The sequence below is a fragment of the Nylanderia fulva genome, unplaced genomic scaffold (genome assembly GCF_048542155.1).
Source record: "Nylanderia fulva isolate GAGA-0341 unplaced genomic scaffold, ASM4854215v1 Scaffold525, whole genome shotgun sequence".
In the NCBI taxonomy this organism is placed as follows: domain Eukaryota; kingdom Metazoa; phylum Arthropoda; class Insecta; order Hymenoptera; family Formicidae; genus Nylanderia; species Nylanderia fulva.
In genome coordinates this window covers 30,583-47,049 of record NW_028190616.1, presented here as the reverse complement: position 1 = coordinate 47,049, position 16,467 = coordinate 30,583, and the positions used below count along the sequence as shown (strand labels likewise).

At 33.9% G+C, this 16,467-nt stretch overlaps 2 protein-coding genes across 2 annotated transcripts; both read left to right on the top strand.

Annotated features, from left to right (window-relative positions):
* The first annotated feature begins 1,395 nt into the window (after positions 1 to 1,395).
* On the top strand, positions 1,396 to 4,601 carry LOC114945195 (uncharacterized). The gene is made up of 2 exons (XM_029321302.1): positions 1,396 to 4,110; positions 4,464 to 4,601. Exons 1-2 carry the CDS (start codon positions 1,396 to 1,398, stop codon positions 4,599 to 4,601), a joined length of 2,853 nt encoding a protein of 950 aa, XP_029177135.1.
* A 473-nt stretch (positions 4,602 to 5,074) lies between these two features.
* LOC114945202 (uncharacterized) lies at positions 5,075 to 5,914 on the top strand. Its single transcript, XM_029321314.1, has one exon. The coding sequence runs from the start codon at positions 5,075 to 5,077 to the stop codon at positions 5,912 to 5,914; it is 840 nt and encodes a 279-aa protein (XP_029177147.1).
* The last annotated feature ends 10,553 nt before the right edge of the window (positions 5,915 to 16,467 follow it).

The window sequence follows — 16,467 nt, the reverse complement described above, 5'->3', positions numbered from 1 at the left end:
TTTCATCCAATATAACCCCAAGGTATTTAGTTTCACTTCGAAATTTAATTTTAACGTCGTTAACTTTTATAATTGGTGTTCTTGCCTTATCTAATTTGCTCTTTACGAGTAGCGCGACAGTCTTTTCAGTTGCCAGCTGTAGCTTATGCGTATTACACCACTCTATAATGGTATTGATAACTTGGTTAGCTGTTTTTTCTATACTCGCTCTAGAATCTTCTTTTATTAATATTGCGACATCATCGGCATATGCCACCGCTTCAGCCTTTAGAGCAGGAAAGCAATTTGCTATATTGTTTAGTAGCAGATCCATGCACCAATTCCAGGCATTTGGTCCTATAATGGATCCCTGTGGGCATCCTCTTTCCGTTTTTGCCATAAATTTTTCATATTTGGTATTAATATTAACTTTTCGATGTCTAAAGTATGACTTAAATACTTTTATAAGCTTTGTGCTGCAATTTCCTTTAATCAGTCTATGTATGATAGAGGGCCACCATAGATTGTCAAAAGCACCTTGGATGTCTATAAAGATTGCAACCACATATTTTTTGTCTGTATTTTTACAGCTTCTTATTAGGTGACTTATTGCGTCTTCCGTTGATTTTCTTGGTCTAAAACCATATTGGTTTGGGCTTTCAAGTTCTAATAATTTGTAGCTTGCTTCCATTCGCTCCACGATTATTCTCTCGTATACCTTGCTCATTGTCGGTATTAATGAGATCGGTCTGTAAGAGTTTAATGTACCTTTATTTTTATTACTTTTGAGTATTACTTTAACTTGAAATTAACTGAAGAATATAATTATGTTAACCATTTAACTCTACAAAGTTTAGTTTGCGAGAAACTCGTTTTTTTCAATCGCTTTAACTCGAAAATTATCGACTTCTCAATATTTTCACTGAGGAAAAATGATTTCCAAATTGGCCAGAGAATTCGGTATTATATGTCATATATGTTTATTTAGTTACACCCAGTATATATATATATATATATACAGGGTGTAACTAAATAAATCACACGCACACGTACTTACGAGTATGCGCGCGCGCACACGCACACTTATACACACATACACATGTTTATATATATATATATAAACATGTATATGTGTGTATAAGTGTGCGTATAAGTGCGCGCGCGCGCGCGCATACTCGTAAGTACGTGTGCGTGTGCGTGTGCGTGCGTGTGTGTGTGTGTGTGTGTGTGCGCGCGCGTGTGCGTGTGCGTGTGTGTGTGTATGTGTATAAATTGAAAGGATTCTATCAGGTATAGATGAAATTTAAATAGTTACTTTATTGCCAAAAATTAATTTTTATTAATTTATTTTTACCAAAATTCTCAGGTGATTACGCTCAATGGAGTCATTATCGAGATTTGTTTACGTCCATGATCATGGAAAATAATGATATATCGGCTGTCGAGAAACTACATTATTTAAAAATGAGCTTGACAGGGGAGCCATCGCAACTCTTGAAAAATGTGACTATCTCTAGTGAAAATCTCAACCGCTCCTGGAAAATGCTCATTGCTCGCTACAAAAATAAGCGAATACTAATTGATGCTCAATTGTCAGCGTTATTCGCAATTCGCAAACTTAAAACCGAGTCATCATCGGAACTCAAGCGACTTCTCGGCGACGTTAAGGAAATCCTCGGTGGTCTCGAAGCTCTCGACTGTCCGGTGCGCCAGTGGGATCATCTTATCGTTTTTATGACTGTGCGCAATCTCGATTCCGAATCAATGAAGGATTGGGAAAAAACACTCGGTGCGACAACTACCGCGCCTTCCTTCGCCGACTTAGAAACCTTTCTCGTTGGACGCGTGCATACTCTCGAAGCTATCGAAAGATCCACGACCTCACGTAAACATCCAGCGACAAATATGACACGACCTCAACTAAACGCAAGATCATACGCTACCACCACCGCCGAACAGCAGTGTGCGTTGTGCAATTCAAGCCATTATATTTCGGCGTGTCCGAAATATCTTGAGAAGACTCCCGCTCAACGCCGCGAGACAGTTTCATCGAAAAACCTCTGTTATAACTGTCTCGGTCCTCATCATCTGAAAAGCTGTCGTAATGCAAAGCGCTGTCGTATCTGTCGCAAGCAACATCACTCAACGCTACATCTCCCATCAAACGAACCGGTAGCCGCAACAACAACGATGTCGCCGATTGCCTCAATTCCGTCGACCTCGCACATAGGACTCACCTCCACGCATCTCGCGCAAGCCGACGGACAAGAATCAACGCTTCAAGCATGCAGTCATGTGACACAATCGCGTATAATTCGAAGTACGTCCGTACTGCTCGCGACCGCTCTCGTTACCGTCGTATCACCATACGGCGAACATTATCAAGTACGCGCGTTGCTTGATCAAGGATCGGAGGCATCATTTATCTCCGAATCCGTCGCACAAATCTTAAGACTCTCACGCACTTCAGCTGCAATTCCAATTATCGGGATCGGTGCTCAGCGATCCAGTGTCTCCAATGGACGTGTCTCTTTTGAAATTATCTCACGCGTCAATTCGGCATTCTCTCTAAAAATCGAAGCTCTTGTGTTGCCGAAACTCACCTCTTATCTGCCACCTGCAGTTATTGTGAATGCTCAGTGGCCTCATATCCATGGATTGGCGCTTGCAGATCCAAACTTTGCAACGCCAGGAAAAATTGATCTCGTTCTCGGCGCAGGTGTTTGTGCGCAAATTCTCGAAGACGGCATTTGCCGAGGAGCTAGCGGTACGCCAATCGCTCAGAAAACCACTTTCGGCTGGATACTCTTCGGACAACTCTACTCTGAGCATGATCGCATCTCAACAGAACAATCAATTAATGGATTGCATTGCTCTCTTGATGGTGAACTCCTCGATCTGCTCCAAAGATTCTGGGCCCAGGAAGAAATCACGCCTGTGCATAACGTGACGCTCACCCCAGAAGAATCTCAGTGTGAAGAACACTTCAAGACAACGCATTCTCGTGACGCGCATGGACGCTTTATCGTTCGGTTACCGCTCCGAAAAACTGTAAGTGACTTGGGTGATTCTCGCGCTCCAGCACTCAGGATGCTCCGACGTATGGAAGCGCGCTTCGAAACGCACGCTTCTCTCAAGGTAGCCTATAAGGAGTTCCTACGTGAGTATCTTGAACTTGGTCATATGCGTCTCTCAAGTTCTCATGATATTTCGCGACGCGAATTCTTCCTGCCGCATCACGGCGTCATTAAAGAAACAAGCTCGACCACGAAATTACGCGTCGTGTTTAATGGATCGCAGAAAACAAATCTCGGAATATCATTAAACGACTGCTTGCATATTGGCCCGAAATTGCAGACGGATCTCATTGACATTCTCGTTCGCTGGCGTCGACATCGCTACGTGTTCGCGACCGATATAGAAAAAATGTATCGACAAATTCGCGTACATCCAGACGATTGGCCACTTCAGAAGATTTTCTGGAGAGACTCTCCGTGTGAACGGCCGCGAGAATATCTCTTATGTACCGTGACATACGAACTAGCTTGCGCGCCATATCTTGCACTTCGCTGTCTGCAACAGCTCGCAACCGACATTGAATCCACACGCGGACTGGCTGCCGAAATTCTACGCCGCGATACATACGTGGACGACATTTTATCCGGGTCAGATGACATCTCTACAACGAAAGAAAAGATGCAGCAGCTTAAGGATACTCTCACGGCGGGTGGCTTCAATCCGAAGAAGTGGATTACAAACGCTTCGGAATTGCTCCAAGGTATTCCCGTGTGCGATCAGGATCCTTCCGCGATCCTACCCGTCGGCGACTCCACGACGCATTATACTCTCGGAATTCGTTGGAGCCGATCAAGTGACAGTTTCGTGTTTGTTGCCCCTTCGTTTCCGCGCTCAGACAAAGCGTTCACTAAACGCTCGGTACTCTCGTTTATCGCGCGGATTTTCGATCCTCTCGGCTGGATCGCACCGATTATAATCACGGCCAAGCGATTCATGCAACAACTGTGGGCAATACGTCTCGACTGGGATGACGAATTACCATGTTCTCTCAAATCTCAGTGGATCGAATTCATGCAGCAATTCGAACAGGTGTCGGCTATTGTGATTCCGTTGGTTCGGCACCAGCTCATCGGCTCTCGGAACCGAATTGCATGGTTTCTCGGACGCCTCTCAACATGCAATTGCCGCAGTTATCTATCTCCGTGTCGTGACTCCCACCGGCATTCATGTGACTCTCGTTAGTGCAAAGACAAAAGTGACTCCGCTTAAACGCGTAACAATTCCGCGACTCGAATTATCAGCTGCCGTACTCCTCGTGAAACAGCTTCTCAAAATACGCGAAGTTCTCGATTTAACTCAAACGCCAGCGCATCTCTGGACGGACTCTACCGTCGCGTTAACATGGATCAAAAGCCATCCATCGAGATGGAAAGAATTCGTGCGAAATCGTGTTGTGTTCATACAAGAGCTCTCAAACTCTCGGTGGCATCACGTCTCAGGGAAAGAGAATCCTGCTGACGTGGCGTTTCGCGGAACATCGCCTCAACTTCTCCAGCAAGATCAGTCGTGGTGGCATGGACCTCCGTGGCTACAGCAATTCTTGACCGCGTGGCCAGTCTCAAAGCTCTCGCTCGATTCCAACGCACATCTTGAAGAACGAGCTCGTAATTGCGCCATCGCGATCGTGATTCCAGAGCCAGATATGTGGGATCTCATAAAACGATACTCATCTTTCACTCGACTGACCCGCATTACCGCCTGGATTCTACGTGCGATCCAACGCTTCCGACCTTCAAGGACTGTGCCTGTATCGCAAGACCCTCTTACTGCAGGGGAGCTAGAATTGTCAGTCCTTCTTTGGGTCGAATTAACGCAACATGCTTATTTCTCAACGGAAATTTGACTCCTACGAGGAGGTAAGCAGCTGCCGAAAACCAGCGCACTATTCCGTCTCACTCCGTTTCTCGATACTAAAGGGCACCTCCGACTACAAGGACGTCTTCAATTGTCTCAGCTGGATCCGGCGGAAAAACATCCATTGATTTTACCTCGCAGTTCTCGATTGACGGACCTCATAATGGATTATTACCATAAACAGACGTTACATGGCGGACCACAACTCATGCTCTCGGTTATACGCCGCAAATTTTGGATTCTCGGGGGTCGCCTGCCGGTTCGCTCATTTATTCATCGATGTGTAACCTGTACACGTCAACAAGCAGTTACCGGGCTTCAACAAATGGGACAGCTTCCGGCCTCTCGTGCAACTCCATGTCGACCTTTCTATCATACCGGGGTCGATTATGCCGGACCTCTAACACTCAAGACCTTTCGCGGACGAGGTGCAAAAACTTACAAAGGATACTTTGTAATCTTTATCTGCTTCAGCACCTCAGCTATGCATCTCGAGGTGGCGACAGATTATTCGACCGATGGATTCATCGCCGCCTACAAACGGTTCACGGGCCGCAGAGGGATTTGCTCCACAATCACAAGCGACTGCGGCACCAATCTCATAGGAGCGGATTTCGAATTAAGGCGACTGTTCAAGGCCTCAACGACAGAATGGACTCACATCGCCTCCCAGCTCGCCAACGATGGAGTTACGTGGAAGTTTAATCCACCCTCGGCCCCTCACTTCGGAGGAAAGTGGGAAGCTGGAGTGAAATCGGTCAAATTCCACCTCAGGCGAGTCATAGGTGACACGCTGCTCACCTATGAAGAGATGAACACGCTCTTAATTCAGATCGAGGCGGTTCTCAACTCTCGCCCTCTAAGCGCTCTCTCGGATGACCCAACGGATGTTTCAGCGCTCACGCCAGGGCATTTTCTAATCGGATCACCACTGTACCGGAGCCCTCTCTGGGTGATGTCCCAGCATCTCGGCTGTCGCGCTGGCAGCTACTCCGCCAGATGACGGAGTCATTCTGGAAGCGTTGGACTGCAGAATATCTGTCCCAGTTTCAGGTCTCCTCTAAGCGGCACCAAGCGCAAAATTCATTTCAGGTTGGGTCTTTAGTTCTCATCAAGGACGAACGGACGCCTCCTACCAAATGGCCTCTCGCACGCATCATTGACGTGCATCACGGGCCTGACGGACTTATCAGAGTCGTCAGTGTGAAGACGGCCAACACTACGCTCAAAAGACCAATTGTCAAATTGTGCCTGCTGCCGGATCCAAATAAAACATAGACATTCTCGCGATAGATTCACGTTCCATAAATATTGTCAACGCGGAGTTGCCAAGGCGGGCGAAATGTTTGGAGTTTGACAAGTAAAAGTTATCGCATATCGATCAATCTTATATTTCGGCATTAAAGTTTTCGATCATTGTATTTATATATCACGCCTTTGTATAGCCAATTATTTCAGCGTGACAAATATATTATTTTCGAGTCTCGTATTGTTACGATGCCGCGACCGTGACATTCCTTGTTGTTTTTCGCTGCCGATCAGCTGGCGATCAGCTACCGATCAGCTGATTCGCACTCAAATAAACATACCTTGCTCCCCGTTTTTCACCCTTACGACGGGGAATTCTTGTCTCTCGACACCTCGTCAACGGCAGTCGAGCTGAGCTCTCTGATCAAGCAAGGTTGTCGCGCGAAGGCTATGTATCTCGAATTCAGTTTTTGTCTCCATCTCAATTGTGTGTTTCTCAAATAAACTCTTAAAGGATCAAATCAGTTTGTCATCTCTCTTAAGCAATGATCTTTCATCTTTCCTCTATCCTATCGTTCGGTTAATTTTGATGTCTCCAGTGAGAACGTGGATTTTCATACAGTTCATGTGCGAATCCCGGGATCTTTGAAAACCTAACTATCTCGCGTAAACAAATAACTAGAATTTAAAAAAAATTACTTTAAAAATGATTTATTATAAGTATTAATTATATATGTTAGTGATATAGTTATTAAATATGATTAAATGATGTGATTTAACGTGAATGTGTATTAAATGATAGTTACACACCCACACACACGTACATATATAATAATATGGCTTATATTTTTTGGAACGTATATATGTATTATTTAAAAAATAAAAATGTAATTAAATAAATTACATTTATTTGAAAGAAAAACGTAGAGGAGACAAGGGTTGATTATAACACGAGTAAAAAGTAATAATCTTTAAAATTAATGAAAAACATATTTTATAGCAGCACTAAAAAGAGATAAATGCTCGGTAAACTTGTATTGAACGTTTATCTCTCCTTTTAGCACTGCTATAGCACTGCTATGAATTTAATTTTAAATATTGGTACTTTTACTCGTATTAAAACCAATCTTTGTCTCTCTTATATAAAACTCTTTTATGACGTATAAATTATATCACTATAACATTCCATTTCCTATTACAATGATGTCATAATGACATCACATCTGTATAAATTACATCACTGTAACATACCATTCCTATCACAATGATGTCATAGTGATATCACATCTGTATAAATTACATCGCTATAACATTCCATTTCTTATCACAATGATGTCATGATGACATCACATCTGTTACGAAGCGGACATTCGCACGTCACTATGACATCACTGTGATTTTATTTTGACATATTTTATCGTCACAGAGCAATGTCTTTGTGACATCACTGTGACATTTTTTGCTATATGGGTATATATCTTTGTAACTAAGCTTTAAATTAAAATTTTATTAAAGTAAACTCCACTTGAAATTAACTGAAGAATATAATTATGTTAACCATTTAACTCTACAAAGTTTAGTTTGCGAGAAACTCGTTTTTTTCAATCGCTTTAACTCGAAAATTATCGACTTCTCAACATTTTCACTGAGGAAAAATGATTTCCAAATTGGCCAGAGAATTCGGTATTATATGTCATATATGTTTATTTAGTTACACCCAGTATATATATATATATATATATATATATACAGGGTGTAACTAAATAAATCACACGCACACGTACTTACGAGTATGCGCGCGCGCACACGCACACTTATACACACATACACATGTTTATATATATATATAAACATGTATATGTGTGTATAAGTGTGCGTATAAGTGCGCGCGCGCGCGCGCATACTCGTAAGTACGTGTGCGTGTGCGTGTGCGTGCGTGTGTGTGTGTATGTGTGTGTGTGCGCGCGCGTGTGCGTGTGCGTGTGTGTGTGTATGTGTATAAATTGAAAGGATTCTATCAGGTATAGATGAAATTTAAATAGTTACTTTATTGCCAAAAATTAATTTTTATTAATTTATTTTTACCAAAATTCTCAGGTGATTACGCTCAATGGAGTCATTATCGAGATTTGTTTACGTCCATGATCATGGAAAATAATGATATATCGGCTGTCGAGAAACTACATTATTTAAAAATGAGCTTGACAGGGGAGCCATCGCAACTCTTGAAAAATGTGACTATCTCTAGTGAAATAGTAACTGGTTCATAAATTTTAGTTTCCTCATATTCTCGAATTTTTCCAATGACATTCACAACTGTATAATCTTTGATAGTTAAATCCATAGGGACATTTCCTAAACTCTTAGAATAACGTTTTTGAGAAAAAGCTCCGGATACATGTACCACCTATATACATATAAAAAATATAATTATTAATTTTATAAAATACTTATTAATTATGAAATTTATTATTAAAAATGTTCATCAATAGAAAAGTTTAAATTTTGCAACAATTGTTGTAAGATGACTTTGAAACATATTTGCTAAAAAAAAATTTTCTAAAATTATAAGTTATAAATATTGTAATAAGAAATGTTTTTATGTATACATACATACATGCATTTTAAAATTATTTATAATGAAATAAATAATGAGATAAATATTTAACAAAAGTCAATTTTTTTTACAATATTTATAACTTATAATTAAAAAATGATTTTTTAACAAAAAATGTGTTTTGTAAAGTCATTTTACATTATTTATTATAAAACTTAAACTTTCCTATATGAGTTTTTTATATTCAAGATAAAAACATAAATTTACATTAAAAAATTTGTTATCAAAATTAATTGATCAATTGTAAATAATTTTTTTAAATTATAAAATTGATTTTTTATTTGTAATATTTTACTAACAGTAAATTAACATTATTTCTAAATGTTAAAATTTAGTTTTGTTATTAATTTTTATTATTAATAATTTTTATTAAAAAAAAACATTTTTTGTAGAATATTTTTATTAATAATTTTATCTCAATTTTTTATAGAATTGACATCATAAAATTAATTATTTATTTTATTGTAAGATTATTTATAAATTACGTTGATTTTTACATTTTATAATTATTTATAAAAAGATTTTTTAAGAACAGTTAATATTTTATGTAATAACAAATATATAAAATAATGTCTTAATTTATGTTGTAAACATTTGTAATAAAATGATTTTAATTTTGTGATAAAAACTTACAAATGATGTTTTAAAGTTATGTATAACTCGATTTATGTTATTGCCCCATATAGTAACTTGAACCTTCCAGTCTTTATTATTTGTCAAAATTACTCGACAACGGTGAACTTCACCATTTTTAGTTTTAACAGCAATTGTACTGTCGATTTGTTCCACCATACTGATAAAACACCTTAAAAAAATATATATATATAAACAATTAATATTTTATATTTATTAAAAAAATAAAAAAATAATTAAAAGTTCAATAAAATTTTTAATAAATGTATCTTTTATACATCAATTACATTTATATGATTTTATGCTACTATTATATAGTTTTATTCTTAAACTGACAGAATTTTACAAATTTGACGATAATACTGAAATAGTGAGAATAAGTAATAAATATGAATAAAAAATTTATGAATAAAAAATTAAATATTAAAAAATTTTTAAAACTTACACTGTACCATCATTAGGTAACATAACTTCGAAAAGTTCTCTTGGTGAAACATATAATGTTGGATTATCACACAACTCACGATAAATGTCTGATTCGCTATCCATTTTCTTTGTAGCTTTATCCTAGAATTTTTAAATAAAAAATATTTCAATGTAACGTACACACGCAATTTTAAAATAAAAATATAAATAGCAACTAAAATTTAATATTATATAGTAAGAATATATATTTATAAGAATATATTATTATTAAGACAAATAATATAAATATTTTTAACAAAAATCAATTGGAATATAAATAATTGTAAAATAATTTTTTGTAATAGTTTATATTAGCAAATATATAAATGTTTAGTTGTAATTAATATAAGTTGTAAATAATTAATATAAGTTGTAATTAATATATGTAACAAATATTTAGCGAAAATTTTTTTGAAATATCATAATTAAGTGACTATAAGACGAAATATACAATATATGTATACAATATTTTAATTGTAAGATAGATTTAAGCACATATTTAATTATAAGTTATATAATTGTAATTAGTATAAATAAATTATTCATATAACTTCATATATATTTACCGTTTAGTTTAATAAATCACAAAGAATCAAATTTATATAATAATTATAATAATATTTCAATTTTATGCACAATTAATAATACTAAATGAATTATACGATGTCTGTTACTTTTAACGATGATGTTACCATCATTACGTAGCGATGTACATGTTAAAATATATGCGTAATGACATTACCATGATACAATGTTACATAGCAACCATCGTTATTAGGACTAAAGGATATCGCACACAAATTACATAAGCTGCCTATGCATAGCATAAGACCTTATGGACCAATGAGCATCAAGCATTGAATCACATGCTCGATGTTCATTGGTCCATAAGGTCTTATGCTATGCATATGCAGTTTATGCAATTTGTGTGCGATAGCATTAAAGGCCGCCGCACACACTTTTGCATGACATATAATGTAAGTGTATAAAGAATTTGATTGGTTGAATTTTATTATGCATGTGCTGATGGACCAATAAAATGTCTAGATTCGAAAATTTTTCTATGCTACAGCCAATTAATACGTTTGAAAAATTTATTCTACGACAAATGTAATATCAACTGAACATGTCAACTTATTGCACAATAAATTTTTAGTTTTAAAGATTGGTAGCAATTGATTTGAAAATAAATAGTAGGTACACTACATACTCTAATTGTGTGTGACAACTTAAAAGGTTATAGATATCGTTACACCTTAAAAGAATTCTTAAAAATTCTTGAAAATTTCTCGTCGAGCAGCAAAGAAATTATTTGTTTCAATAATATATGAAGTGACAGATAAAATAACAATAAGGTAAATTATTTTGAAATATAATATATCATAAGATCATTAAAGAAAATACAAAATCGCATTTAAAAATATAAATACTGTTATATTCTAATAATTGATTATGTAAATATATAACTTTAAAATACATATGCTGAGTATTGGAAAATTTAAATATATTTAAAGTATATATATATATATATATATATAATATATATATATATATATATATTCTATATATATATATATATATATATATATTATATATATATATATATATAATATATATATATATATATATATATTATATGTAAATATATGAGGTATTCCATTTCAAATCGTGCGTGCATGCGTGCGTGCGTGTGTACGTGTATAGTTTATATATATAAAACCAGTATTGAACAATGTATATAAATTTTATATAAATTTAATATTGTATGTAGTTTTTAAAAAATTTATGTAAAATTTACATTAATTAGTTTGTATAAAATTTATACAAGATATAGTATAAAAAGGTGGGATCGGTAAAATTATATATATATAGTTGTCTTAAAGAAAAAACTATATTTTATTTACATTAATTGATTTGTCTCATGTGCATAAAATATTAAGTATACGATGTATATAATATTATGAATATATAAAATGTTAAAATTACACAAAATTAAACATTTCACGAGATATTTTGTAATTTATGTCAAAATACTGTTTAAAATATTATAACTAAAAAAAGTATTTAATAAAAAAATATTTTTTTGTAATATTTTGAAAAGCTCTCGAGATAAGGTATAGAAAAATATCAAATAAAAATGTAGGTTTTCATTAAAAATTTTAAAGTTGACTTTGAGATTTTCTTTATAACTACACTTAAGATCAAATGTGTATTACCATTTCATATATTTTTTATATAATATATTTGTTACTATATTCTTGAAAAGAAATGATATCACTGCCAAAATATTTGCTGAAAATACAAAATAATATCAATTGATAATATATAATATATACCTATTAAATACATTGTCATATACATATAGATAATATAAAAATTTATTTGTTTTAAAGATAAAATAATAATTTTAAATAGTTTTATGTGTTAATATAATTTTAATTTTTTTTTACAGTGGATTGATATTTGATTTTTATCGTTGAATATATATGATCCAACTGAATATATATGAGCAAAATATAGCATATTCAGGTATTATTTTATTTTTTATTTGAATTAATAATAAATATTTCACATAATAAGACAAATATATATAAATAATAAATAAGCTAATATATATAAATAATAAATAAGCTAATATATGTAAATAATAAATAAGCTAATAAAAATATTTTGTTTCAGGTTTGGTAGCCACTTATATTTTTTGGCTAAAACAAAGCTCCAATCCAGCTTTTGTAATTTGACAATTGGACATAATTGTGAAAATTTAGATAAAAATTTGACATAAATATTTGACATTATAGTTGTAACACTACAAGTATTATTTGATATTTTAATTGTTGATATTTGAAATTTGTAAGAAATTAATGAATGTTTGATTTACATTTAAATATTTTATTATCAAGAACACTATACATATACTTGTTACATAACAATTATATTCGCTATATAAAATTAAATTAAATTTTTATTTGAATGTTAAATTAATATTATCGTGTTATAGTTATTTATTATTAAATTGATATTTAATGTAAGTGCAATATTGAAATTTATAATTTAACAACTGTGTAAAATAAAAACAGTTATTTTATGTAATATTTTATTTAATTTTAGATCATCAGTGTGCTATTTTCATTTAAATAAAATTTAATAAAATTATATAATAGTCTGTTATTTAATTTATTAACTACAAATTTATTAACTAAAAATTAATTTAAAATTTATATAAACAAATATTTTGTTTGTATATACATTTATATTCGTTACATTTTATAATATTTAAATTTTATTGATATGTGTAAACATTTAACAAAAAAGATTTAATTAAAATAATTTAAAAATGGGTAAACGTAAAGCTATTCGTACTCGAGAGGAAGAAGAAGAATTTCAGCGATTAAAAAGAGAACGAAAGGCTTTAAATCAACAAAAATACCGCGAGAGAAAAAAAGAAAATGCAACAAACAATATAGCTGAGTCATCTAAAGTTTGTGAATCAAGAAATTTATTAAATAATAGTTCATCAGTTGCAGTGTCTAAATCGCAAAATCCTTTGGTCACAAACAATATTTATCTTGCTTCAACAGTAATAAAATGTGTTATTACAACGTTGACTTTGAGCAATTCTGTTACTACAATTAACAACTGCATATCAAAGTTATCGAGCAATAGTTCTTTGATAACTTCAAATTCAAAACTTGATAACGATAATGTTAATATAATTAAAAAAACTGTCAACCATGAACAAAGTACACTTACAAGTGTTGAAAATACTACAGATTCAAGTCAATTAATTTCAGTAAATATAAATGATAATTTTTCCGAAATTGATAATATACAATTACAAAATATCACAGATAAAAGAAAAATGCAAAATTGTCGAGCCAATTATAAAGGATTTCAAAACATAAATTATCATAATATAAATCAACATTACATAGGAAAAATGGAAGTAGAGTGCAAATATTGTAAAGCAAAACATTTTCACGCTGAAAAAGTTTATAATAAATGTAATTCATTCAATGATTGTTGTAGTCATGGAAAAGTTATATTGGAATCTCTATCACCATTTCCTGATGAACTACAACAGTTACTTTTTGGAAATCATAAAAAATCTAAAGAGTTCTTTAAAAATCTGCGAAGTTATAATAGTGCATTTTCTTTTGTCTCTTTTAATGCTAACTTGGTTAATTTTAATGCACAAAGACGAAGTCCTTATTGCTTCAAAATTCAAGGTCAAATTTATTATCAAATTAATACTGCATTATATCCTGCTGCACAAGAACAATCAAGTTATTGACAGCTTTTCATTCTTGACGCTAACGAAGCTACAGAATGTCGTTTAAATGTAAATACAAATCTTGATGAAGAGTTATTACATACATTAGATGGTATTATTCGCAGCAATAATATGTTTGCTCAGTCATATCAAATGATGCATGAAGAAGTTTGTAATCAAGAAAATTCAGGTTTAAATGTGCCTAATTTAAAAATGGCATTCTTAAATAAGAAAACAGGTATTGATCGCGGAAGATATAATATTCAAAGAACTAACGAAGTTGCTGCAATTTTTTCAACTACTGCGGATGGAGATATTCCTGATTGTTATGTTACAATTAGAAACAAACGTGATAAAACTTTAAAATACGTTAGTACAATGGATCCAAACGTTGAACCTTGGATTTATCCAATGTATTATCCACATGGTACGCCAAGTTGGCACGATAATATTAAACAAATTAATGGAAAACGTGTAACTAGATCTATGTACATTCAATATCGAATAGCTATTCGTGACAATACTAATATTTTTTTAATGGGTAAACGATTATTTCAACAATGGCTTGTTGACAATTATGTAAAAATAGAAAAAGACAGAATTAACTGGTGTAAAGAAAATCAAAAACAGTTGAGAGTGGAAAAGCATCAGGGACTAATCGATTATTTAGAAAAAAAAGCGACTGATGCTAATGCTCGTGTTGGACGAATAATGATACTTCCATCAACATTTATTGGTTCACCTCGAAATATGATGCAAAATTATCAAGATGCGATGGCTATTGTTCGTAAATATGGTAAACCAGATGTTTTTATTACAATGACTTGTAATCCAAATTGGCTCGAAATTAAAGAAAATTTACTTTCAAATCAACAACCTGCTGATAGACCTGATATTTGTGCTAGAGTATTTGATATAAAAAAAAATTATTTGATAGATTTGATTGTTCGACAAAAATTTTTTGGTGAAGTAAAAGCATTCGTTTATGTAATCGAATTTCAGAAACGTGGTTTGCCGCATGTGCATATATTAGTAACTTTAAAACAACAATGCAAAATTATTAATTCGGAAACCGTTGATAAGTATATTTCTGCTGAAATTCCGGATCCTGCTATTGATCAAAATTTGCATGAAATTGTCATGAAAAATATGATTCATGGACCATGTGGTAATTGGTGTATGGTAAATGGAAAATGTTCAAAGCATTTTCCAAAATCTTTTCACGAGGAAACAACTATGGATGAAAATGGTTATCCACAATACCGTCGAAGAGACATTAGCATTTTGTATGAAAAACCTGGAGGATTTGTAGTAGATAGTCGATTTGTTGTTCCTTACTGTCCAATATTATCAACAATTTTTAATTGTCATATTAATGTTGAAGTTGTTTCAAGTATCAAGTCAGTAAAGTATTTATATAAATATATTTACAAAGGTCACGATGCAGCATCTGTAGTTATAGAAGAAGATGTGAATAATATGGAAATTGTTCATGACGAAATCAAAGATTTTATTGAAGCACGTTATGTAGGACCAGTTGAAGCTTATTGGCGTATTGTAAATAAAATATTGCAAGAAAAAAGTCATGCCATCATTCGTTTACCTGTACATTTGCCAAGTGAACAAAATGTAATTATCTCTGATCATTTAAATGAACAAGATTTACAATCTGCTTTAGAACGTATAACAATGTTAATGGATTATTTTGAATTAAATAAACGAGATGTTGATGCACACCAATCCAAGAAGAAAGAAGTAAAGATGCAGCGAGCGCCATAGACGAAGCGGATGCGCAGAGCTGTGTAGAGCGAATGATGAAATGGATCCATAGTGCAAATGATCGATGGATGAAGAGGTGTAAACCGGTGTATGCTAGGAAACTTGTGTGGTGGACGGATAAGCTTGAGAAGCTGAAGAAGGCTGTAGGAAGGAGCAGACGTGCCTACCAGCGTGCGAGAAAGAGGAATGGAAGCAGAGTGGAAGAAAGAATGAATGAATATAAGAATGTTTTGCGGGAGTATAAGGAGGAAATGCGGAGAGTGAAAGAGGAGAATTGGAAACAATTTGTGTGCGTGACTGGAAACAGGGATCCATGGAGCGATGTATATAAGGTGTGCATGGGGAAGCGTGATAGGGTAAGATTGAGTGGCATAAAAGTGGGTGATAGAGTGACGAGTACATGGAAAGAAAGCGTGGATGAACTAATGAAGAGATTCTTCCCGGCAGCGAGGACGAACGTGGCGATGGACGCCAGGGTAGACATGAAGGAGGAAGAAAAACAGTTTGAATGGAGCGAAGTGGATGCGGCAGTGAGATCGAT